At 32.5% G+C, this 26,704-nt stretch overlaps 1 protein-coding gene across 1 annotated transcript in view; it reads right to left on the bottom strand.

Moving 5' to 3' along the window:
- Positions 1–392: 392 nt before the first annotated feature.
- The window catches only part of LOC149422472 (uncharacterized), a 212,033-nt gene continuing 185,721 nt past the window's right edge, over positions 393–26,704 (bottom strand). Inside the window, exon 3 of the mRNA XM_089633303.1 lies at positions 393–2,065. Coding sequence (XP_089489429.1) covers positions 1,202–2,065 — 864 coding nt within the window. The 3' untranslated portion in view covers positions 393–1,201. The remainder of the gene's footprint in view (positions 2,066–26,704) is intronic.

The following is a 26,704-nucleotide window of genomic DNA, read 5'->3' as shown; positions in this document are numbered from 1 at the left end:
CAATTAAATTAAATATATTTTTTTTACAGCAAAATATTTTCTGAAAATTTTTATGTTAAGGAAGGAATATCTTTTCACGACATTATATTCAATAATAAATAAGCATATTATTATTTGTATGATAAAGTAAAAAAATGATTTCAAAAAATTATCTTGTAAGCTTATAAATATAATTCATTAAAAAACTACAACATTCCTAGAAAATTAGATATTTATATATATTATTGATCTTTTATTCTAACATTAATGAGTAATGTTCACCTATTGCTAAGATATGTAGAAAATAACAACGTATGACTAAGGTTATTACAATGTATTCCTATTTTTCAAAATGTTTATAGAAATATTTTTATTAAAATAATTATTGTAAGATCACAATAAATAATGGAAATGATAGCGTCTGTATTCAATAAATCTTACATTATAGGAAAATACCAAAAGTACCTTTTTTAATAGGTGTTGTCATTTACGTTATATTTTCATGGCAGTGTGAACTACGTTTTAATGGCAATTTATATCAATCAAGTTAATTTAAAATAAATAAATTTTATCAATTAAATTCAATTTATATTATTGACAAATGTTTTAATGGAATACGGATGAAATAATTTTGTTTCATTCCTTCAGCCATCTGACTTACAAAAACTGGCCTTTCTGTAATAAATATATTTTATTTACAATTTTCTTACATAATAATTAAATATAACACTGGCAATTGGTCCCTCGTATGAGCATGTAGTATAAAATGTATGTTTAGTTACATAGTATTCATATGCATCATCACAAAATAAAATAATAAATTAAACAGTTTTAATTGAATCACACTGGCCGATTCATCAAAGAAAAACAAAGATTGGTAACAATATAATATTTTGAATAATAAATACAAATAATAATTGGTTCGTGAACCGCTCGATACAATTGACAATAATTAATTTATTCTAAGAGAATCATAATTTTTTTCATCGAAGTACTTCACAACATTGTTCGCGTAATAAATATCTCTAAACATTAGTTTACCATTTTACAAAAATACGGTTACCAGAAAACACTGGCATATCAATTCGGATTAAAAAAGGCACACGATCAAGCCTTGTAATAGGGCTACAACTGGCACACTAAATCACAACGATATTTTTTAATGTTTAATCCTTTATTAATACTTTCTCAAAATTATGAACAAGCTTCACGGAGCTACTCGCTACCCCGTTAATTCTTCGGATCGTTTAGATACTAACGTTAAATCTAGAGGTGTTTTTAAGTCGTGTGCGTCCATATCATCTTTCAGGTCAATACTGAGTTCAGGTTCAGAGTCCGAGCAATCATCATTAATAGAAGCTCTGCACGTCATTGCTGATGACTTAATCGACAAGTCTATAGGCTGGTCTTGGTCCATCGCTACTCCCGCAAGAGCTGGGGAGCAGAGTAACAAATCTCCTCCAGTCCTCACGGGCCAAGATGTCAAGGAACCTGCAGGATGCGGTCTCAGCGCCGGGATGAACGGAGCGCTTCTCGCCGAGAAACTGTTAATCGAAGGACCACTTCCGAAGGGAGAAGAAGTAATGTGAATAGTGGGATGTGAGGAAAGCTTTCTTTTAACGGTTTCTTTATTTTTATGGCTACTGCTTGAAAAATAGTCTTTGTCACTGAGGGGTGATGACGTTGGTCTTAGAAAACTCATCGCACTTGCACTTCTAGAACTATCATCTTCAGGGTCAGCCGAAGAAGCTCCCGAATCTGAAGGGGTCACGCTTCTTCTATGTTCTTCTTGAGATTTTGGTTGTTTGTAGTATCCCGCTAATGTGGCTGCTGGCATAAGAGCTGGGGGGAGAAGCGGGTAGACTGGAGGTGATTTCTGTTGCTGCTCCTGTAGGAGGCAGTGTATCTTGAACCAGTTGGAACGGCGGCCATAGCGGGAGCCGCTCTTGGACATGCCCACCAGCAGGCACTTGCGCAGGCGGCACGCCTTGCATGCGGTGCGGTTCTTCTTGTTGATGACACACTCGCCGTTGTTCTTGCACTCCGAGATAGAGCTCAGGTTGTTGTAGGTGCGACCGAAAAACGACTGAAACAAATAGAAACATAATAAATTAGATATTGTGTATAACATTATGCCTTATTACCACGATGACCTAGAAAATGAAAAGATAAGTAAACATTCTCACGCCAAAGTTATCAAAACAATTATCATAAAATATGTGTCAAAAGGTTCGTTTAAACACTGCAGAAAACCACAGATAATCTCTAAGATCATAATAACGTGGGTGATTTTAAATATTCTCCACACTTAATGATCGGACATTATTTACTTTGTGGCATCCTCTATTGAAAATAGGAACGAGTAATTCGATTTAATAATTTTTAATCTTATGGTATAAATTTATGATTGGACGGTGTGAATAATTTTTAATCATCGCTTTTACCCCTTGCTCGCAACCAACAATTTCTTGATAATAGAGCAAACCTGGTCTGAGAATTAATATACAAAAAAAGCTACCAAGTATTACGATTCCTTACTATTCGAGATAGGTAAAAAATGATGTTCCTCTTTTGTGAAGAGGTTTAAAATATCCAGCCAGTTGGAGAACTTGTCTTAAAGGGATGCACCGACAAGCACGTGACGTCTAATTATTTTAATAAACTTTTGTAAACGATAGTTAATATTTAAGTGCACCTATTAGGATCATGAATAATGCTATAAGTGATTTTAAACCACCTGATTTGATACGCTGCACCTTCCTGTACTTAGCAGCTTAGATGTGAGCGGAACGAGAGAGAACAAATTACAATCATTTTATTAATGCAATGCACTACGTCGTGTAATATTTTAAATCGCGCCATTATCCATAACACCCCTTACGTAGATGGCGATAAGGTTTAAATTCCCGCTTAACACCTTCCGCCTGTTTTGATTTATGCAAGAAAAAAACATGGCTAAAGAGTGCCTTTTATTTTATTTTGTGGATGTTCAGGCATAAATATTTAATTTTTTCGATCATTTTATAAATAACTTAATTTTCCACATAATACAATAAAATGACAACCGAAAATGGTTTTGTAAGTAGGAGATTTTGAACATTAAAGCAGTTTTCATAGGCCTTATACATTATTTTTTTCTGGGCTTAAAAAAAGACTTATCTAAAAAATACTCGATTATTTCAAAGGCCAAGATGTATTCCAAAGATTAATATAATAATAGGATAAATTTAAAATTATTAGACAAAATTTTTTAACCAAAAACACATGATTTTGCATTACTACGTAGTGCATCGTCTTAATATAATGTACTAGTATAATGCATACTGCGATGTATTTACATACACACACAAAGGGGTGATGGACAGACCCATTATTTAATATTGCAAGTGCAATAAGTTGTGGAATCGTATTAGTAAATTAGCATTTTATCATCCGACAGAATGCTCCACATATTTTTATCTGGTTAAAAAATGGCCATTGACATAAACGCGAGGCGAACCAACCTAATGATTATCACGGTAATAAAAGTCAGCCCAGACAATTTATCTTACGCCTTCTGGTATCTTGGCTTCACTTAAGGGCGTAAATAAATGCCCAATAATCTGATATTGCATTTTTCAGTGGCATATTCCATCAACATAAAGGCCTACGCACTGAATTGACGGGACAAGAAAATTACTGCTTACTTTCATTCGCAGTGGAAACAGTTTTTTTTTTAAATAAATAATGTTTGCATTACACACTAACGTAAATATTCCATTATATGTGATATTTTAACTTAAATAAATCATCAGTATTTATTTTGAAACATGCAGTACGTAAGAATAAACATTTTTGTGTTAATTTTCGGCAGTAAATATGATGTTTTTTTATTGCAATTTGAAAATAGACGACCTTAGTTTGGTGACCAGTAATTTACCTGTCATTTTTTTTATAGTGAATACCTCACAAGAGTCCCAACTGCTCCCGTCTGGAGCCAGTGAGACTATGGCATCCCCAATTGGGGGATGTTGTGAGGCTAAAGGTAAGTGGGGAAGAGAAAGAGGAAGGTGGGGAAGTACCTGGCTATTCAGATCTAGTCACTAAACACGAGTAAAGCCATTTGGAGCAACGTTTCAATTCTGAATGGTGGTCTTACACCAGGGCGATACTGGTAGTATCTTCCACTCTGGAACGTGCCGCAAATATACTATATATTATTTTTAATTAATTAATTGTGAAATAACACAAATTAATCAAATAAAATTTATTTGCGCACGCCGGGTTCGAACCCGCGACCTTCGGAATGGCAGTCCAACGCGTTACCACTGGACTATGCCGGCCGTCAACTGTGGATGGGATACCGGTGTCCTCCATGCAAATCTCAATGATTTTTTTTAAAGCTATTTTAACCCTTATACAAGGGAATTGTATATAGAATAACTTCAGAATTGCTTGCGCTAAATATTTCTTTCAAAAATATTTTTTATTGGATGTATGCAGCTTCTCTAATGGCTTGGGAATAAATTATCTACGATTTTCGGGTTGTCATTTTTTCTCAAGGTCATGGACATTACCACAATCAACTGGTTTAGCCAGGTACTTCCCGACCTTTATCCTTTTACCACTCGAACTCCCCTCAGCCTTGCAGGTCCGAAGCTCTGTAATCTGTGAAATCCACACAATTAGGAGAATTCAAACTTCATGACGTGTGAATTCATCGATCGAGAGTTTATGCAGCTTCGTATAAACGGATTTCTGATTTATTATTTAAGAATTAAAAAAAATATTGAGTAGGTATCTAACATTATGTAAAAATTGAGATAGTTTAGTATCAGTTTATTCAATAGCTTCGTAATTGAATAGTACACTCACCCGGGGCATGAGTAAAGATTTATGCAAATGGTTTTTTTTTTCAATTCATCATATTATTATATAATTGCTATCGTGATTTATAGAACGGAGTTTTTCGTCGGATATTTTACGCCATTTACGCAAATTTAATTAGCCCATAAAGAGAGATGAAATTCAAAACATGTTATTTAAAATGAAATATAGCGCAATCGCGTGTAGATAAAGAGTTATCTAGAGCCTTTGGTATGGACTTTGCAAATTACAAAGTTGTTAATACATTTTTTAGTTTGTTTGTTTCGCTTACGAAATTTGGAAAATAATATCGTAAATCTTTTAGGAATTCAAAAAAGTGAAGTAAATATTATTGTGCTTTCCCAATATAAAATTTTTACGATATCTCAACATGAAAGAGATAAGTTTTTACCCATGTTTGTTACCAACATAATTTATTCTGAATTGTATCTGCAACGTTAGTTTTAGAAGAGATATCACTTTACTGCTGACGGTTTAGAAGATTCTGTGAGACATGCGAAACATTCTGGCTGAAACAGGATTCTGTCTCGGATAATTTCACGCGAGGCCGTCAACACAGGCTTCTTTCCAGGAGCAGGAGGAAATTATTAGTTACACTGCATTTGTTTCTTATTATTTCAGAATTAACAGCATTTAATTCATATGTAAATTTAATGGTAATTTTATTAATAAATTTGATAAAAAAACACCCATAGAAATTCAGAGAGCAAGAAAATGAGGATGAAAGCGATACACTGCACGTTGAAATGAAGGAAAAAATCATGAGATTTCCTTTGAAAACAAGAGAAAATTTATATCATCATGGTTATATAATATCCCTCATGGTGGGTATGCTGTAAATCCACAATATCATATTTAAAAGGTTAAATTAAAATTACCTAGACAATTCTGGTTAAGTAATTAATTGAAGAATTTACAAATCAAACAGGAAAGCGAGAAAAATATCATTTTATTTCACAGAACTCACACTTAAATATTGAACATGCTTAATAATTAATGAACTACAAGCGTGAAAGCGATGTGGACAAATGTAATTTTCGATAAAACACACATACCAAATCGTGATAAATGGCATCCAATTCTATTCACTTTGCAATCGAATAAAGAAGACATTTAGTAAAATATCGAGCGCCATTTTATTTTTAAAAGCATCACCGAAAGTTTTATTAAGATCACGAAGTAATTTCCACCGGCTAATGTGACATACTCAAATGACCGCTATTTGCGATGGTGAAAGATTTGTGAGGGTGTGGTCCATGCATTTTTGGAATGTTTTCATTACTGCTATCATTAAATCACGAGTGAAGTGATTTAATATGGTAAAAAAAATGTTGTTTGTGTTTTTAAGAGGAAACTACAAGCCAAAAATGTGTATATTCTTGGTATACCTTATATCGTAGGTAATAGGCATTAAAATCGCGAGTCTAGAAACGTTCGATTTCAAGCAAAAAACTTGTTTTTACTTAATTATTTGTAAATAATTTTATAAGAAAGCAACAGATAATATTAGATATAAAACTGTATTTTTTAAAAGTTGTGTCCTTTACGCGTACATACATTTCTATTGAAAAAATATTTTTTGTAGTGGTTGATTTATTTTTTATTTGTAGATTGAGTAGAATTCAAGCAAAGCGAAAGGAAAACCTTCAATTTAACTAAAGCATATTTTTTTGTTTTCATAATTTTCACCAATTTGTTATAAAGATTAATCAAAATAGTGATTTGGCATTAAACTTCGCCTTAAGATGTAAAATATTTTTTTGTTCGACTCTAGTTTTATCTGACGGAAAACTGTAAAACCACAAATATTAAGACATTCTATTTAATGTATGTATGATGGATTTATGTGCATAGTAAACAACTATTGGCTAAAGAATGTTCTGTACATTTCAATAATCTCAGAATCTTCACGATGCTTCTCTAATCCAATCGATACAAATTACACCGGTTAAAAACGTGACCGTTTGGTGTCCAATATCGTGAGCTGGTGGCAACTTAATTAATGTAAAATTCAATTAGTACGTAAAATTTGTGGGTTTTTAAAACATAAGCTATATTTATATAATCTACTCAGTTTAAGAGCCATTTAAAAATGCACTTAGAACGTTTTTATGAGTTGTCGAATTAGAGTAAGTATTGAGGATCGCTAAAATCGGCAAATTTATTGAAAGTCCATTAAGATTAGCTTTAAAAAGGGTGTCCCATTTCAAATGCAAAATAAAAATCTTTTCCGTAAAAATACCGAAGACAAAACTAATCTAAATTAATTTATTGACACCTTTTCGTAAAAAGTTGAGGGTTCATGTTATGGTGTCTTTACACATGCGTACCGAAGTTACAGTTATTTTATTTTAAGCAATTTGTAGAAAAGTTTAACATGTGACAAAAGCGTACACCTTTTATAAGCCTGACATGACTTCTTAAAGTTATTGCACGCTCATCTGCACATACTTTCATCAGAAAAATAGATTTATGTAATATTTTTACTAAATACAACCAATAGTCGAGTTTCTGTAGAATTAATTTTAAAATGTGGAGTTTTCATTGCCCAATATGAAATTTTATGTAAGAAGGCTTTTAGGGGCACTTACCTACATATTTGATGCTTTTTCCTGCAAAACGTTTTAAACCTATATATAAAATGATAAGCGTGTTCGGATAATACATGTGGTGCAGCTATAATATTATGTTGAAACATGCATCTCAAACGGAGTAACTATGATTTATGATACAGAACAGGAACGATTTGATTGAAATATTCATAGATCCTTTCATTCTCGACAATGTTCAATCGGCAAGCTTGACGTTCAGTTTTATTCTCGCATTTCCCACTATACCTATAATATTCTCCAATGCACCACCATACGGGATCGCTAATAATTCACTTTGGAAATGTTCGTTATACGAGTCTTCGGTACTGGAGATCGACAGTTAATAATGCATCAATCATCTTTATGAGAGACATCTTTAGTTGTTTTGTCCATGTGCCCCATTTTATGGCACAGGGATGCCAGCAATAATAGCGATGGTAATAACATATTGAATTTGAATTGAATTCTTGTTTTATTTAAACGGAGAGTGATTTCAGGACTCGAATAATATCGACTGTGATATAGCCAAAGCGAATCAACTACAAATGGAAAATGTCACAGAAAAAGGAGAAATCTTTAGCCTTTCATCTCCAGGAGATATTGTTTTCATTAAAATATTCACGTTTTTTTAAATATACTTGTGAGAAAATAAGTACACTTTTGAGTATCACATTCCTTATAAATCATAAGAAATCAACCACATAAAATTTACCAAAGCTTTGTCTGGCTTTGTTTATTTAAATTATTTGTAAAAAGTATCAAGTAAAAAACTTCTGGTTGCTAATAACTGAAACCATTTTTGTTGTAAAAAATGAACATAAAAAACATGTGTTATTTTGTAATAATTTTACCTAATTGTTTTTTACGATGGTTACTACTAAATTATATTCTCCCGCCGCTTCGTGTTATTTACATTAAATTAAGCGATCGCTTCGTGTTATTTACATTAAAGTAATATTTACATTAATCATTTACATTACATTAAATTAAACGAAGCGGCGGGAGTATACATATATTTAAATTTAGCGAGAATTTTTTTTATTTTAATTATTCTTATACCTATGCCTTGATTTTTAGTAGGTATATTTTGTATACTGGTGAAAAAACCTTTGGTATTGAAACATGTTTATAATTTTAAAAGATAATTTAAAATATCAATACGTAAAAAAGAATTTCTTTCAAATTTAAAAAAATAGACTACACACCGCCTTATTGATTTCGCCAGAAGATCTACCAACGACTCAAGTTTGTCTTACTATAAACACTTCATAAACGTATCTTATAATTTCTTAGAAATCCATTTCTGAAAAACGTAAGTGTCCATTCTCAGTGGAACAAGTCACATTTATCGTAAGTTTGAAGAATCCTCTCCAATAAGGCCCGACATGTTGCATGTCACTGCTACTCACCACGAAACCGTAATACAATAAATAAAACACGTCGCTTCCCACAGATGTTCTCGGAAATCAAATGAATAAGCAAATAAAATCAATGTGGTTTAGCATTTTGTCCTGTTTTACAATAAACTGAAATTTTAGTCTGTCAGCAGTGATTTGTGATATGATTTGATTCCAAATTGAAACACAGCGATACTTAATCAATGTTTTCATTGTGTGGTGAAATGTACAGTTCTTCCATTCTTCAAGGAATAAATAATTGTGGTTAGTTAAGAAGTTCAATCGAAATAAATGGTTATTCAAAAATATTGTTTTCAAAAAATACGTATTACAAAGCAGAATTGACTTCAACTAAATTAGAAATGTTTCAAGTTTTCATCTTAACAGATAGGCAATTATCATACAACATTTATTTTCTAGGTGAAATAAAAGAATAAAGAAAGAACAACGTTATTCAAAGACTTAACTTATATTGTGTAGATCAACGTTAACAAGGTGATCAATAAAATATGGTAGTTAACAGAAACACAGTTCCAACAACATCATAAATATTTTGTAATTATTTGTTTGATTACACAGTAGCAAAATGTTACCAAGACGAGTTGCGGGTAGTTGAATGAGGTTAAGCTAGGCTTGAATCATAGAAAATCAATGGTTATTGTGAGAAAAAAATAATTTTTTCAATTTATTTCCAGTCTGTTTATTAGAATAGGTTGTATTTACTTGATTGATTTTAGAACACATTAATGTAACATAAGTAAATACAACCAATAGATGGTAATAGTAATAAGGCTAAATGACCCGCAGTACTAGTTAGTTAGACACATGAAAGGGCAGTGTTATTCCCCTAGCTAGTAAGAGGATTACGAAAGAATCAATAAAATCAAAATCAAAAATACAGTACAGTACGGTTAATCTTTGCCGCCATTTGGTTCTTCAAAACTGCGCGCGCAATTTGCCAGCGGCCATTTCGATAATTAAACTCGAACTGTCAGCAACGTCAATGGCGGGAAAAAGCATGGCGAAATGACTTTTTCATTTCTAAAGAGCCGAAGACAAATTATTCAAAGGTGACCCCGTAATAACTTAAGATTGGGTGGCGGACAGGGGTTAAATTGCTTGTCGCGGGATTGGAAGATCGCACAATTGATTCTGCGCATTTTTCATCCGCCATTCGCGTATGTGTCACAGGTAAAAGTCGGATATACGTTCGCCATTTTTGATTTACGCTCTCTTGTTTTATGAAGCTCTTTCTCGAAGCTCGCCCGGTCGGTGGGTGGCACACATGCACACGCTCACACACGCACACACGGACACACGAGGCAAGTATTTACTTCAGATTTATGAAAATCTAACGAAATAATGTTATGTATTTATGTGATCTGTTTTCAATTTTGACATTTATAGACCTAGAATATCGGAAACACATTATATACTTTGACATTAATTTTATTTTAAAATATGGGTTAACGATTGACTACGAATGCGCATTAGCTTGACTGGCTAAATCATTCTTCATCCTAGTTCATAGATGATACAGTTTTTTATTTATTATTTCCACTTCATACATTTTTAGCATGATTTGTATGGTGAAATTACATGTCACTTTTTTCATAAATACATTTTTAACAAATTTTGAAATTATTTTTTCAAACACATTCCAGCGGAGAACTACATTTTTCTTACCAGAAGCTCCCAAATTCTTCAAAATTTGATTAAAAGATTAACTTTTGTATAATTGCTTTTGCACTGCACATTTTTCCTTAGTGAATTTACACAACTCAAAGATGTTTAGAAACGTATTTTTTCCTAGAAAAAAAAACTTTTCGGGCATAAAAATGTGTACCTTAAACTTTTTTTCATCAGATTCGCGAAAATATATTTTTTTCCTGTAAGTCAATATCTATTAGTTGTACGGTGTCGTGTTGAAGTAAATTGAACAACAAATTCTAGCAATTAAAATTGACCAACGTATAATTCACACGGTGCACCGCTCGCGTTGTTAGATACGTTCACACTCATTTCGAAACATCCATTCTCTTGAATAATGCACACCTATAACCTGATATGGATACCTTCATACATTTTTACCATCTGTTCATAAGGATACCTTATTTACGCAAAACATAAGTAGCGGATGATACAAAACAAAGTAGCGGATGATACAAAACAAAGTAGCGGATGATATAAAACATAGTAACGGATGATACAAAACAAAGTAACGGATGATAAAAAACAATGTAGAGGATGATACAAAACAAAGTAACGGATGATAAAAAACAATGCAGAGGATGTACAAAAACAAAGTGACGGAAAATCAAACGCTACAATGTTTAATATATTATTTCAAGACATTTATAGTAATTTTGATATATGGAACTGGCAGAGATAGGATGAAAGTACACAGAATGCTTTTAAAATGGGATCCCTGAGGCGTATGTGGGATAAAACCATGTATGAGTGAGAGAAAAAAATCACGCTTACGTAATAAGCAAGATTAGGAAAGGTACGCTTAAATTGTTTGGGCATGTAGAGCGAATGGGCGACGAAAGGAGAGTATGGAGAAATTATGATGCGAATGCGAATGGTAGCAGAAGTCGGGATCGCCCGAAGAAGATATGGCACGATCAAGCGAATCAGATACTCGAGTTGGGCCATGTCAAGAGTCAGAAAAATAGAAGAATATGAATCACATGCTGTATGAAGGTGAATGAGGCAAGAAGTGTGTGTGCCAATACCGAGTTGTTTGGCGGTCCGTCCTCTCTGCCTACCCCTGCAGTGAAACGTCACGATGGTTAGTTAGTTAGTTGATGTACTTAAATTTAAATGTATTATGACTGAGGTGAATTTTGTGATTTACTTTGGATTTTATCCACTGTTGTTTGATAAAACCCACAAAATGAAAACTTCACAGAAGACGATAAAAACGAATATTTACAAACTCTTAAAACTAATTAAAAATCTTGAAGTATTTAAACTTAAGTTCGTATTTGAGACCAAAATACTTAACCAAACTGAAAAAAAAAATTTCAAAAGAGATAGCACATACGAATGTGGATACTAGATTTTTTTGTGTTTCAAATTATAATGCAATTAAAGAAGTCCATTTTCATGATTTTAAAGGAAACGTTGACATTAATAATAATTGTTTAGTTAGAAATATTAAAAAAATTAAGATTTGCATTTTGGTGGGCTTAAATTTAACTTACAAATGACCGGTTTGCGTAGATCACATAATTGTCCCATATAAATTTGAAATTTTAACCCAATGATCGGTTTTTTAAAATGTTTTCATTGTATTATATAAATAAATTAGGTTGAGCCAGACTGCTTTATAATAACTCTTAACTCACATTCACTAGTATTTTAAGCATATTTCAACAAAAATGCCGAAGATACCTCTAAAATCATGAAAAACTAAATTCTTTAATGGACCGTATTTTATAAATAAATAAAGTGCTCGTAGTACATGTTCGTACTAGATATTTGCTATACCTTTTGATTAGCCTCAAATTCAAATTAATGTTTCTTATGAAAAAGGCCGCGCAGCAGATTTTGAAGATGGTTACTAAATTCAACCAATTTCTGTATCTAAGTTATCACGCCCGCGGCCCGCTCTCCGTTTGCAGTCCCGAGTTCGCTACATTAAGGCGAAGCATAATGCTAAATAACAATTTTGATTAATCTTTATAACGAATTGGTGTACATTATGAATACCAAAAAATATGCTTTGGATAAATTTAAGGTTTTCCTATCGTTTCGTTTCAGTAGAATACAAATAAAACAATAAATTACTCAGTAAAAAATATAAATGTAAAACACTAAAAAAAAAATTTTTTCAATAGAAATGTATAAATACGTAAATGAAACAACTTAAAAAAATACAGTATTATAGCTAAGATTATCTGTGACAGTTCCATTTGATTAACTTTTTGCTTTTTTATAAAATTATTTACAAAATAAATAAAAACCAGTTTTGTGCTTGAAATCGAACTTTTCTAGAATCCGTTTGTCAAGCGATTTTAATGCCTATTACCTACAATATAAGGTATACCAAGAATATATACATTTTCGGCTTGTAGCTTCCTCAAATTTGTTTATTGTCATTGCTTCGGTCAACGTTCTCTATTCCGTGTCATTGTATCGCGTCCTTCTGATATTACCATCGTTAAAGAAAGTGTTTCGTATTTCTAATAATTGCATGACAAGTCGAGGTTTTATTCAAAGCCTCCCTCACAAGACAAAAATTTCATTGTTAACATTTGGAATGTCTTAATAATAATTTTATTTGATAATTTCTTCATAATATCACAACCTACAGTTGAATAAAAAAATGTGAAATTTACTGTATAATTTAAAGCATGCATATTACAATACACGTAGTGTTAAGAAATGCAAGTTAATATACAAAAGGCAAGAGATTGTTGCTGTTGAATTCAGTTGAAATGGAAAATTAATGTATTACAGTTCCTCCACATTGATACAGAGGTCATGACACCAAGTCCTTTCGTCACAGTCAAGGATGGACTTATGTTCCTACGTTTGTGTGGTACGTGGATTAAAACCTGCAAATAAATCACAAACACCATGCAGATGTGAACCAAGCATTACCTGCATGCGCGAAAAGCCATGCAAGAGTTAATTTATATCTTGTTACTTATTAACATGTTTGTTTTTAGAGTTGTTTTTGAATAGTAAATCACTGATATTATTAACCAATTTTTAAAGGACGAAAATACTGTAAATGAAATTTAATAATTTTGAGTTGTATTAATTTTCGCAACTTTCATTTTGTTTTATAGCAATTTTCAAACGGTATTTACAACATTATCAGAAACATATTACTTTAATTAAAAAAAATTCCATAAATTTAACAAATTATAAATTTACAAAACAATTCTGTAATAAGCAAATAATGAAAACAGCGATGTACCACAAAGATTTTTTTAAATGTTACCGCTACTGGAAGATTTTATAATAATTAATGTTAATGATTAATACCTAGGGTATGAAAAACCCTAAGACACGTCTTTTCAATGTGTTTTTCTAACCCAAACTCCAGACATTAGGAGCCTTACTTTTAATTAATTACTAATAAATTTTATATAACTGATCGTCAACCATAAATGTAGGGAAATTGTTATTTATCAGTAAGTTATGTAAAATTTTAAACACGTTTTTTAGAAAGAAGATAAGTATTTAAATGTCGACACATTATTATTGATATTTGTTGATATTACCAATACCGTTAAGTTGAAATTAAAACTATGAACGATGTTTATTGAAGAAAGTTATAATGTTAGTGAATTATTAAAATATAAACAAAGAAATAAACTACAAATTAAAATTTCGTCATCACTTAAAATAGATCATAATTGCCAATTTTAGTGAGAATAGAAACAAATATACAGCACAGGTTTTGGCGGCCGAGCGGAAAGAGTCGACAAGTCACGAGGCTAGCTGAAAGCGGGGTTCTGTGCAAGAGTATAGTCCAGTTTCCGTGAAAGAGCGTCGTCCCGTCTTGCCACGCTAGGTTTTAACCCCCTAGGCGCAACAAAAGATAATTCACATCAATAATTATTATTGTGCAAATTATTATAACGTTGCGATTTGCTTGAAATTCTCATAGCAATGTTTTTTAAGAGACCCGTTTTCTATACTCCCTTCACTTACTTAATCTTCCGAGCAAAACCACTTATTTGTCATAACGTTAAAATTTAAAAAATATTAGTTAAGCAGGTAAAACGCGGTATCCAAAAATAATTCAAAATAACACTGGGAACAATATCCTTCTAGAATGCTAACATATCACTTAATACAAACTGCATCAAGATTATTAATCGAGATATTGGCGAAAAGCCAGTGAAAAGTGTGGATCCCGTGTGAACAAAATTGAAAGGTTTTAAATATTCATCAAGAAAAAACGTGACGTTGTTACACCTTCGGGGGGTCCGTTGGCAAAACCTTTAATTCATTTTGGAATGAAACAAATCGAGATTGGCCCAATTCGAAAAACTCGGAAGAAAGTAATAACAGATCATTAATATGTAAAATTACTAACTTGAATTCCGATACGATTTTATTTAAACGAGAACTTCTCGTTTTCTTTTATTTATAAATGGAAATTATTCCAATATCCCTAATCTGGCATCTTTTAGTTTGCTTCCACTTAAATGCAGAAAAATGTAATGGTATTTTTTCCGTACTATACCTAGTTTTCACGCAGTTGCGAGATTCGTTGTGTCATGATAAAAAAATAATGATTTTCTTGTGGCAGAAAGGAATTTAATGTTCTCTTATTTTGTCATTTCGTGAGTCACTAAGTAGCGAAGGCGCTCTGGTTATTTCAATAGAATCCTCTGACACTAAAGATTGAATTATTTATCGACTGCAATATGTATCTGTCCCAGTTAAAACCGTTCCAACCATCGTTCTTCTTCTGCTCCTCATTTTAAGTGGAATAATTTTCTTTGTTAGTAGCAATATTCTACGAACTTGTAGTTTCTAGATAATTAAATGTCTGTTAATTTATTGGAAGTCGTATTCTGTCCCATTAGGTTGTTGTATGATTGGTTTAGTTCACATTGGTAATGACGAGGCTGCGGGGTAAAAATTGGAAAGTACTCATTGCAATGATGGGGATTCATCATTCACCGCACTGATTGTACAGTAGATTTATGAAGGAAGTTCACATGGGCGTCAGAAACAACAAATTATACTAACACTTCGAGAACGGGCAATACAATTCTGAAACAAATTACTCCCTCATTAAATAATCCGGTGTAATGGACTGTCTGTTTTAATCTGTAGCTTCCCGACGATCGAATTTAAGAGAATAAGCGAAAAAGTTGCACCGCTACGTGAACTTTACATTCATCAGTACATGTGGTTTTTTTTTATATTTCACCCTCCATGCTAGCGATGACCCTGTGCTATTATTATTAAGAATGGGTTGAGGATTTGATCAATTCATCACATTTCAAAGTAGATTTTCTTATTTTTTGAAGGTTCTATTCAAGTTCTGTTATTATTTCAGTTGTGTGTAACAACTGGCCAGTAATCATATTATAACAGAACTTGAATGAAACCTTAGCAGAACTTGAAAATTAACTTCGAAATTTCATGAATTGTTCAAATTCACCGAAACAACCAATCCTAAGACAGTAAGTTAAAATATCAAAAAAAATGAAAGTTAAAATATCAAAAAAATTTAAAGTTAAAATCGTTAACAAGTATTATGAATGCTCGACAAAATAAAAACCTATATTTTTATTTACTGTTTCATACAAACTACATGTTCCAAGTAAAACTATTCAAACTATTGCAGACGTTCATACATTCGAACCGTTATCGCAAACCGGGTGAACTTCTTTTGATCACTTCTCGATTTCTGACATCTATTACTAAAGAGCTATTTATATAATAGTACTTTTAAAATCTGCATCAACGAATAAGGAATAAGTCACAGAAGATATGAGATCCTTAAAAAATATATATATCTCTAGTCTTTTTTTGTTGTTTGTTTTTGGGGTGTTATGCCGTGTTGCGCTAACTCCTTCTTTAGCCGACGTTTCGGACAGCGTTGCAGTGTCCATCATCAGGGCAGATCCGGTAGATCCGAAGATGTGTCCGAAACGTCGGCTAAAGAAGGAGTTAGCGCAACACGGCATAACACCCCAAAAACAAACAACAAAAATGCTTTTGGCCGTGAGAATCTAAAAACTTATATCTCTAGTCATTTAGAAACATTTATTTTTTACAGATGCCTAAATTTAGAAAAACATAAACTAAATGATTAAACTGATCCAATTTTTCACATTTTTAATAAATTGTGTACAATATTTCGTACTGATATCTCAGTAGTGTTACTTAAAAAAAACTTCACTCCACTACACCATCTCGGCAAAACGTCGTATGTGAATACGTGTTTTAATGGGACATTGATTAATATCGCACCAAATTATTTGTGAAATATTGGGCTTAACCCCCTAAGGAGATTATGACCCCACGTCGTATTTCTCTTGTTTCGTGAAAGACTTATCGTGAAGATCCGAAATGGCTCGATCGATAATCGCACGCGATACTTAAAAATCGATCACTAAATAACAGCCTATACTGGTTAGTTCCTCCTTCAGCGTTATCTCCGAGCAGTAAAGAAGCTCAACTTAATTGAGTCAATAAACTAATGTATTGAACATGTTTTTCAATTAATTATCTGCCTATAAAGTGTCTGCAAGATACTTTCCGATGAAAAGTCCATGCTTTCAAATCGAATTTCGTTCCAATTATCATCAGCATCAATAGTTTCTCATAATGTCTGAGAAGTGTCTCAGATGAGCGTGTATTCTTATATGGTTAATGAAAATGTTAGAGCATAGAGCATTTTGGGCCAGTAGACAGCTCACTTCTGTCTTCGATTAACCCTCAGTTTTCTTTTTTTTTTGCCATTTTTGGTAAAGCTAATTATTGACAAAGATAAAAAACGTCTCCAGACTTATTAGTTACATAGTTTCATTTTGCTATATGGTGAGTGTGATATCCTTGATATTAGTGTAAAAGCTCACCCATATAAGGCACTAGATATGAGTCTATTAGGTTAGTCATAGATGGCGTTTAGCTGAGAGTACTATGACTTGGCCTCCAGTGTATAATTAATAAGGTGGGAACCTCAAGGTCAGGGTCCAGATTATTCCAACCGCCTGCAAATTAAGACATCAGGGCCCATTGTCAATCTACCATATCAAAAGTGTTTTGCTAAGCCGGAGTTTTATTTAATTTTAGAGTTTGTAAGAAGACTTCGAGATTCAACCGTTAGCTTTAAGGGGATCTTTAAAAGGATTCCCTTGGTTTCCATGTGAGTCAGTTTCTAGAAGTACAAATTCCAATATAGCTTCGATTATTTTGCAGAAGTTTACAGCATATGTACATTTTAATTTAAATAGATAATAAAATCTGAGTATCCACCCTAACACGTCAAGAGAACCCACTTATTACCCCATACGAAATAAATTTTGGTATAATTGAGTTTATCGTCTTTGGAACGTATAACACGATATAGATTTATTTTGTTAGATTAAGTTAGTGTAGTATATTCGCAATTTCTACTTAAGTATTAAGTTATGCAACAGATACTTTACTAGGTTATGTTAACATTATCGTTGGGCGCTGATTGCTCTCTTGTGAGGTTCGGATGACTTATCGACACGTCGGCAACCGCGCTGTTCTCACACTTACCTAAGTGTTTACAAGCGGTACGTGATAGAACCTTCGAACAGGGTGATTCAGTGCTACATTAATCATTCACTTTCTTTTTTTAACTTTTTACACATTACATATTTTATATTTTTTCATTTATTTGAAACAGTTATTTCAAAATACAAATCCATTATAATAATGCATCACAAATACTTGTTTTTATGTGTAGTTAAGTCGATATTATGGCTTTTAGCATTTTCATCAACGTTGATGCCATTAAAGCCTAGTATCATAAATTATTATGAATCTAATCGTAAATCTGTGTTGATATGGGTACTAAAAATATGTATTAAAAATGTATTATTTTCACCATATAATGGTCTTTCAATCTGCAAGGAAAGTATCCAATCTAGGATGAGTGGCCCCTTTCAGTAACGGAAATTAATAAAATATTTTTTTGATTCCCACCAATTGTTCATACCAAACAACTACTACCAAGATCGACTACTCGATTTTCTATCTATGTCACCACAATTTTTTATTATTATTTTAACATTAGGAAATTGCTGGTTCACCCTGTAGAATAATTCCCATGGGTGCTTGATCGATGAGCAGAGTATAGTTTTAAACTCTTCATGCATGTTTTTATGCATGTACCAGTTTAATGCTGTACCACTGTGTTGTCTGCATAACTATTCGGCGAAAGAATATCCGTATATTACAAGGTCAATCTCACCATTGCGGTTACTTGAAAGAGTTTTTTGCTATTTATGTTTACTTAAAGTTTATGATATCAGAACATAAACTCGGTTATAGTTCAACAGCAAGCTTATCCACCGATAAATATTTTATTTTTTCTCTGACTTCGTGAATCATTTAGCTTATTTAGTTCAATATTTTTGAATGGGAAGATGGCTAGTTCTTTCCACTTCAAACAAGATATCTCATATTATATTATAATTGATTGAGAAATACTAAGTCCTGTTATTATAATAATTACAAGAAATATAAAGAACTCTTTTCCAGAAAAAATAGATTATCAAAGACAAAAGCTACTTTCAAGAACTGGAAGAGACATGAATCGCATGAGTGTAAGTAAATGATTAGATGCAGATAGTAAAATTAAAATGTAGAATCATTAGTATAAGACCAATAATTAATTCGATAATAAACATCACACTATTCACTTACATTGATAATTTATTTAAAAAAAGTAAAATTTATTTTGTGTGCGGAAATCAAACTCTAAATATTCTTACTCAATTCGGACTATGTATTGCATTTCTTTCCCATTTTTCTGGAGCGCGGAGGCTTAAGTTCGAAAAAGACATTTTCGTTTAATAGTCATACGATAATATGGAAAATTTTATATATAACGGCAATATCGTGAAAGTCATCTTTAACAGCATCTGTGTTTCTCGAGCTCAGCTACGTTGAGTTGTACCAAGCGGCGTATGTCTTGAATTTATTTATTTTTTAATTACTTATGTTATATACCACTTATGTTTCCAAATCATATTAAGTACACTAATTCCTTTGTATTGACAGACGATTGTCTTAATATTTTTTCATTCTTGTCCTTTCTTAATTAATGAGATTTTAAATAAGTCCCATTAGCTAAAAACTGAATGTCACTCGAGCTGTCTTTATTATCTACTTGTTTCTTCTTGAGAATAATGATAAATAAGTAGTTATGGTTAAAATATTGTTACATTGTACTGTCAAATTACTCATCCGGTAACTTTAAAACTTTTTGTATGTAGTATTACTTTATGTTTGTGATTACTCTATGTTTGCTTCACTCAATTGTAAATTGTGAATCTCGATACAGGCTTACTCCTAGTAAGATTGAAGAAATACAAATATTCCAGAATTACGAATATCCTGACAGAATTTTAAAATCTCCTTCTAGTAATCAGAAAATGTTGCTTGGGTCGTGATGAAGGATTTGTACTCATGACGCAACACGACGCCAGTGTAAGACCCAGAAGCGATGCCAACTCAGCCACTGACCTTGATAGCCAACCTTCAATTGGAGAGAGTATCAGAATAGTAGATAGGTACGCATAAGACATTCTGTTTACATCCCTGTTCAATTTACGCACTTCTTGCTAACGAGAGGCACCACGTGGAAATTACACGAAAATGAAGGGAAGATAATTGTTTCGAATATGCACTTTAACCAAGTGCAAGTTTTTAAGTGAAGGAAGATAAAATATTTAACTTATTAACATAAATAACACTTTAGAAATAAAGCGCAGCTACATAAATCTAGGTTTTATTATTTGAAATATTTGCACGACTCGGTCCATTTTAAAGAAGCTCAAACCATCGAAGGTTTATTGTATGCTTACCGGCTACATAAAGCTCACGGAAAGCTTAATGGCGTCAGAAGTCTGATGCGATCTTACGAGATATGATTTTGGGACATTTAATACAGCAACTTCTTACGCGGAATGCCTCACCAGAGGAAGATGCGAACTATTTACGACACAGCTTCCCCGAAATTACTTTCACGATTTCCCTCCCAAATTGATGATCTTATAAAGAGAGTGGGATGATAATCCGCTTCTTTATTTACTCATACCAAATTACGGTCGTATCTTTTGATATGATCTGTTGAAATATTTCAATACCGAAGACGCAGTGAGGAGACTGAACCAATTTTAAATTAAACTTGTTTGTTTTCTCCGCAATTTTCTCGTAAATTGGCGCGTTTAATATGATATTATTTTCTGTTTCATCTTGTATTAAATTCGCATTCAATTCTGCCAAGATTCGGTTTTTATAAACGCATCCCAAAACAATTTCTTATACATATCGAGTTAATACCTACAAAGCGTGAGTAACCTATCGGCATACAAAAACCATACAATACTCTTCAAAAGCAGCTAAATATATATTTTTTTAAATTATGGCTATTAAACTTGATCGCCAAAAAAATTTAAGTATGTATTAACTATAATATAATACTCTAAGCAAAATTCTTGTCTGAACAGACTATTCAATAATTACAATAGCGTTTTATCTAAGGTTGATATTTTACCAAATACAAGAGGTCGATAAAAGAATATTTCTCTGATGGTTTGTGAATAATCTCTATTGTTTATATCTTTATTATGATTTGATTTATATCTACAACCTCTCTCCATGGCTATAAATGTATTGTTTTGTAAATTTTTCGTTTTATATAATTTTGTGTTATATAAATTTTTTAATTCATATTGCTTTTTCACAAATTTGAATAACTTATTCCATATTATGCTGTCTCAGTTAAAGTCACAAGGAGGAAATCCATAATTAGTTTTATTTTACCATATAATACTTATGTACAAACTGATTAAATGTAAACTGTCGATTTCCCGAAAATGAATAAATAAATAAATTACGAAAACAGGTGACACATAGGCGTAAAATCATAAATATAGTCTGAGCTTTTGTGTTCGATTCTAAGTGAAGGTCTAGTAAAAACTGACGTAGAGGATATATTTATAGTTTCAATTTGGATTGGGACTATTAAAATAATTTCCTGCTAAAATATTATACAATAGGTTAGCACGTTTTTGCTTATTTGAATATTTTTAACAAAAGTGGTTCCATTTTGAGCATGAAATTTCGTTGATAATATTATTTTTAGGTTGATAGGTTTTTATTTTTTCATATATATTTGATGGTAACTTGATAAATAATCGCAGGCCTGTATTTTTCCCAAGAATTCAATTGCAGAGAACGTTAATTCGAAATTTAAATTGAACCTACAAATTTCTCCGGGTCAGGCTCCGAGCAATAACTCTCATAAAACACAGTGCAGCATTACGGAAATCTGCAAATCTGGGATATCTGTTATCTGTTCCAAGATCTAAGTGCGCACTGTACAGTGGTCACAAATCCACAACGGTCGTTGGAATAATAAATTATGATAATTCCTGCTCCCTGGCAAGACATTTATTCAACTCCTATTTGGCTTCTTGAATTGGAGACTGCCCTGAGTCCAAAGGAACGGTGAAATTTTGATTCAACACCACAAACAAAGATGCAAATACAACGAGTAAAAATTTATCTTGTACATCAAATATCACATTAACAGCACGCATCTGGAAGAAGATGTCTTCACATTAAGATAATTTGTAAATTTGGTTACAAATTCGTCTAGTTAACTAAATATATAATTAGCTATCCGCTGGAAATCATCCCATTCCCTTGTGAAAATGTTGTTTATTGAAAATTGTAATTAAAACATTGAAGCACATATAATATAAACAATGTGAATCGAACACTTAATCTGAATAACAGAAGAGGGTCTATGAGACGATGTATGAAAGTGAATGAAACAAGAAATGTTTGTCAGGACAGAGTTAGTGGCGGTACGTACTGACTGCCTACCCGCGTAGTGAAACGGCGTGATGAATAGATGAAATGATGAATTTTGAAAGATTTTTTGGTCATAACTTTGAAATATCCGATATCATTATAATATAATGATAAATATAGGTATTTTATACCCGTGGCCATTCTTCCGCAAACAATGCATCGGTTCATATCTTATTTTCCGTGGCCGATGCGGAATCAGATGCTATCTCTAAAGTAACGATTAAGTGACCCCTGTAGCGGTGACCGTTTGAGAATCGCTGGGTCACTGCTCCGATTCGCACGCCCCTGCCTCGGGGTGAACGAGCGGCTACCTTGTATGCGAATGCTCTCAACATGTGAGGAAGATAAAATAAATTTAAATTGCGTTCTGGCATTAGAATTTATAATCGTCATTTATTGAAATAAACTCGAATATTATCTTATAGTATCCTAAAACCATTTGTGTGTTTACGTATATAATACTTTCAACAAAATTTTATCTCTGATTCATAGATAGGCTAATTAAGATTACCTCTTTTTTGCAATACATGTTAGCCAATAATTAATATCGCACTTAAAATCGTCAACAAATTAATAATATGAAATTGGATGTACCTACCTACACGGAGAAAATGAGAAGTGCTAATTTATTAAGAATTTCTTCATATTATTGGTAATCCGGTTGAAAACGGGATTGCAGGCCTAAACGATGAATTAACAGGTTTCTTTCTTGAACTATGTACTATGTACTGATATGATATAACTATGTACTATGTACAAAATTATTATTAAAAATGTTTTGTATTGTCAAGTTTTAGGAAAATAATATGTAGTAGTAATAATATGGAGTATTTAAGATCGACCACTCTTTTGAATTGTAATTGGTTCACAAGTTCCTCCTTCGTTGGTGAAATCTACTAAGGCTAAAGTTATGGTGTCATAACTCATTTGTGGCAAAGTAAACCCCTCAGACAATCGTCTATTCGTCTCAATAACTCAATACGCTTAACTCAAACTCATTTTTCTTATGATCTCCGGATGCTAATCTAGTAAAACGTAGTACCAGGGCCAGATCGGTCCTGTTTTATGTGAAATGAAAATGAATGAAGTAATGTGAAACATGAAGCTTCACGTTTTACATTATTATTTCAGAACGCCATTCATAATCGAAAGGGTACTTGAAAAGTCGTGTTTAGTGATCAGATCTGAGTGGCTAGGCACTTCGCACCTTTCCACTTCCTCATCAGCTTTCCTTTCCTACTCCTTTCAGCCAAAAACATACCCGATCGAGGATACCACAGCTCCACGGTTCCTAACCTTTTTGAGATTAGGAGATTCTTTATGTTGTCATTTTCATGACTGCTAATTAGAATCTTTGTTGATAAATACAATTTTTATTGAATTTGGTTTTGTATCACCCACAGGGATACCTGAAATTGCCTGAAAACTGTCGTCAAATCACCAAAAGTTTCCTTTATTTTTATCAACGAACTGTCGGTACAGATTACTACGAATCTAGTGAAACCAATTTGTCCCACAAGCGGGATATTATTTTTTTATTAATGAAATACGGTAATTATTCGTGTATTTTAATTTCACAATCATAACTTTTGGGATCGACCAAAGTTTGCTTCAACTGGTTAACCGATTGTAATATTCTTACTGATACCGAGCAGTTGGCACTGTATCAAAGGTGTTTTCATATAGTACTTTTCAAAATCTGTGCAACGAAGTCATTTCATTTTGCCTTTGTTCAATAAGTTGTTTGTCACAATGATCTAACCGGCTTAAAATTAAGATACAATTGAACAAAATATTTATGTTTACTAATGTTGGTACAAAGTGCAAAGCACCCGTGATACCCCTAATCCGACCCTGGACCCCGCATCTCAAACTGGGCTATGTGTAACCGTTCAGCGCAGGGCTCAGACCTCTGGGGTGAACATTATTCAGGATAATGTATTCGCTGCGAGAATTTACGATGATTAGTGGGAGGCTGCGCCGGTAACGCGACAGACACTCTGCATAATAAACTATTATTTACGGCGACCCGGGAGATTTCTTACGTTTGTGCACATTTTAGCAATATTTACGAGGTATGAGATACTAGACTGTCCACTGTGTCTTGTTGGACTTGAGCAGTATATCACGGCTTTTTGTACAATGTCTATATTTGCTCTCATGGGTCCATAGATAATGAATATATATTTAATAGCGTTGTTGGATAAGGTATATTAATACGTTAATTGCAGTATTCGTAAGTTGACTTGATGTCTGTAGGTTTTGGATTACCTACGTATATTACAGCTCAGGACGCCCTGGACTGTAAGACCATAGGCCGTTGGTTCAGATCCGGCTCGAAGGACCATAAACTGAACCATACCATGAGGTGATTACTGATCACAAATTACTAATACGTAAATTGAATTGATATATTATAATGACTGTACTTTTTTGAAAATTTAATTACTTATTGAACGCCCGTGGGGCTTTAACAGATAAAATAAAGCAAAAATTTAACAGCGATCGGTGTTAAATTTTTGTTAAATCGGTCAATTTCATTTTGCACATCCAGAGTCTTAACTCTGTTTTGTTTATAATGGTTTACATTTCACCACATAAATCAGTTTTATTTGAAGTCTGGAATTGGAACTGGAATTTCAGAACATTGTTGGGCTAAATTTATCTACAACACCGGGTATTTGTTTCCAAACTTTGGATTTGTCTCATAGGCGCATAATACTGTGACGTTGTAGAATTGCTTCAATAGTATGGTAGGTACTGTCTTGTAACTGTCCTGCCAGGAATATGAAAGGAAACTAAATGTAGCAACCCAGGGATATTCAATAACGAATTAATAATTTTAAACAAACACATTAAATCTCAAATAATTCTTTTTTCCGATAATTTTAATAAATTTAATGAGTAATAATACCTACTGGAATTTTTTTAATGGTGTGTGCATGAATTACATGATTTGGAGACAAAAACTGTGGAATTATACTCGATATGACTCTGTTTTTAAAAAAAACATTTTATATAAAATATTTAACTGGCTAGGCACTATTTTTATTATTTGTAAAAATGAATAACTTACATCAGTGAGTATCGGTCTAAAAAACGATATTATGTTTACAAACTCGTTGGAATTAATTAAAATGTAAACCTCGCGCAAACCCCTGTTATTTGAATATTGTTTCGTCATAATGGTTCCATGATAACTCAACACAGTGACAATTCAACACTCTTTTACAAAGTGATATAAAGTCATTTGAAACGATGAATTTTTTTTTATAACCTAACCTAACCTACTTAACCCAGTTAATAAAGTTTTTGTTTCATCACTTTCCATGACTTTGTATAACTTTTTAAAGATGTGATGAATTATCATTGTGATGATTTATCCGGTCACCCGTCTTAAGACACGAGTAGTATTTCATAATTTGTGACAGGTTTATGGACAGTTTTTTAGACAGTTTTATGTAGATATTTGGATATTGACAGTGGTAAATGAAATTGGTTTATTAAAATGTATTTACGTAATTTTTATGTCTAATTAAGAAATCTAAATTTTAATAAGTTTGCATGTCTCAAGATAAACAAAACTCCGTTTTAACTATATCTTTAAAATGGTATAAGATACACGCATTAACGATCAAGTAACAGACAATAATTTGCAGAAAGTTTTATAGATACTTACCCATATGTTAACGATGAAAACAATGTGGTCTTCATTAATGTCGCTGTACTTTGTAAACATTTTAAGATTAATAGAGAATAATGTAAGCTACGTTAAATACCTGGAGCCTTAATAATATACTTGTTTACATTTAACGGTGTGTAAATGTTTATTAGTAAGAGGGCTTAATTAGAAACAAGCGCGTGTAAGAAGAATTAGTTCATATATATATTGCAGATACTTAAATGCCTATTTATGGTGGAAAATAATTATGGCTTCAATAAAGTCTCTTTATACCTAACCATAGTAATGGTAAAGAGGGTAAAAAGCTTCACGACAAGTCAAATTCAGCACTTTACGGGATTAAAAAAAGGCCTGCTGTGAAAAAATGTGAACGTATTGAAATGCTCACAACAGTCTGAATATGAACATGAATTTGGCTATTGTATAGCTAATTTGAGAACCTTTATTATAGGGGTATATATCGGTTAATCTAAATAGATTCGTGAATAAAATTTCACATATGAAAATAGCAACATTTATCCGCTTAGAGTATGTGTTCCTATTACATGGTACCATCTTCATGCAGTTTTCTAGTTTGCGGTGGACTAACAATAAATTACTATAAATTTAGTTCTGCGTTCAAG

Source organism: Hesperophylax consimilis, chromosome 7 (assembly GCF_061612785.1).
Source record: "Hesperophylax consimilis isolate HC1 chromosome 7, BYU_Hcon_1.0, whole genome shotgun sequence".
Classification (NCBI taxonomy): domain Eukaryota; kingdom Metazoa; phylum Arthropoda; class Insecta; order Trichoptera; family Limnephilidae; genus Hesperophylax; species Hesperophylax consimilis.
The sequence above is the reverse complement of the archived record's forward strand: the minus strand, read 5'-3'. Positions and strand labels throughout refer to the sequence as shown.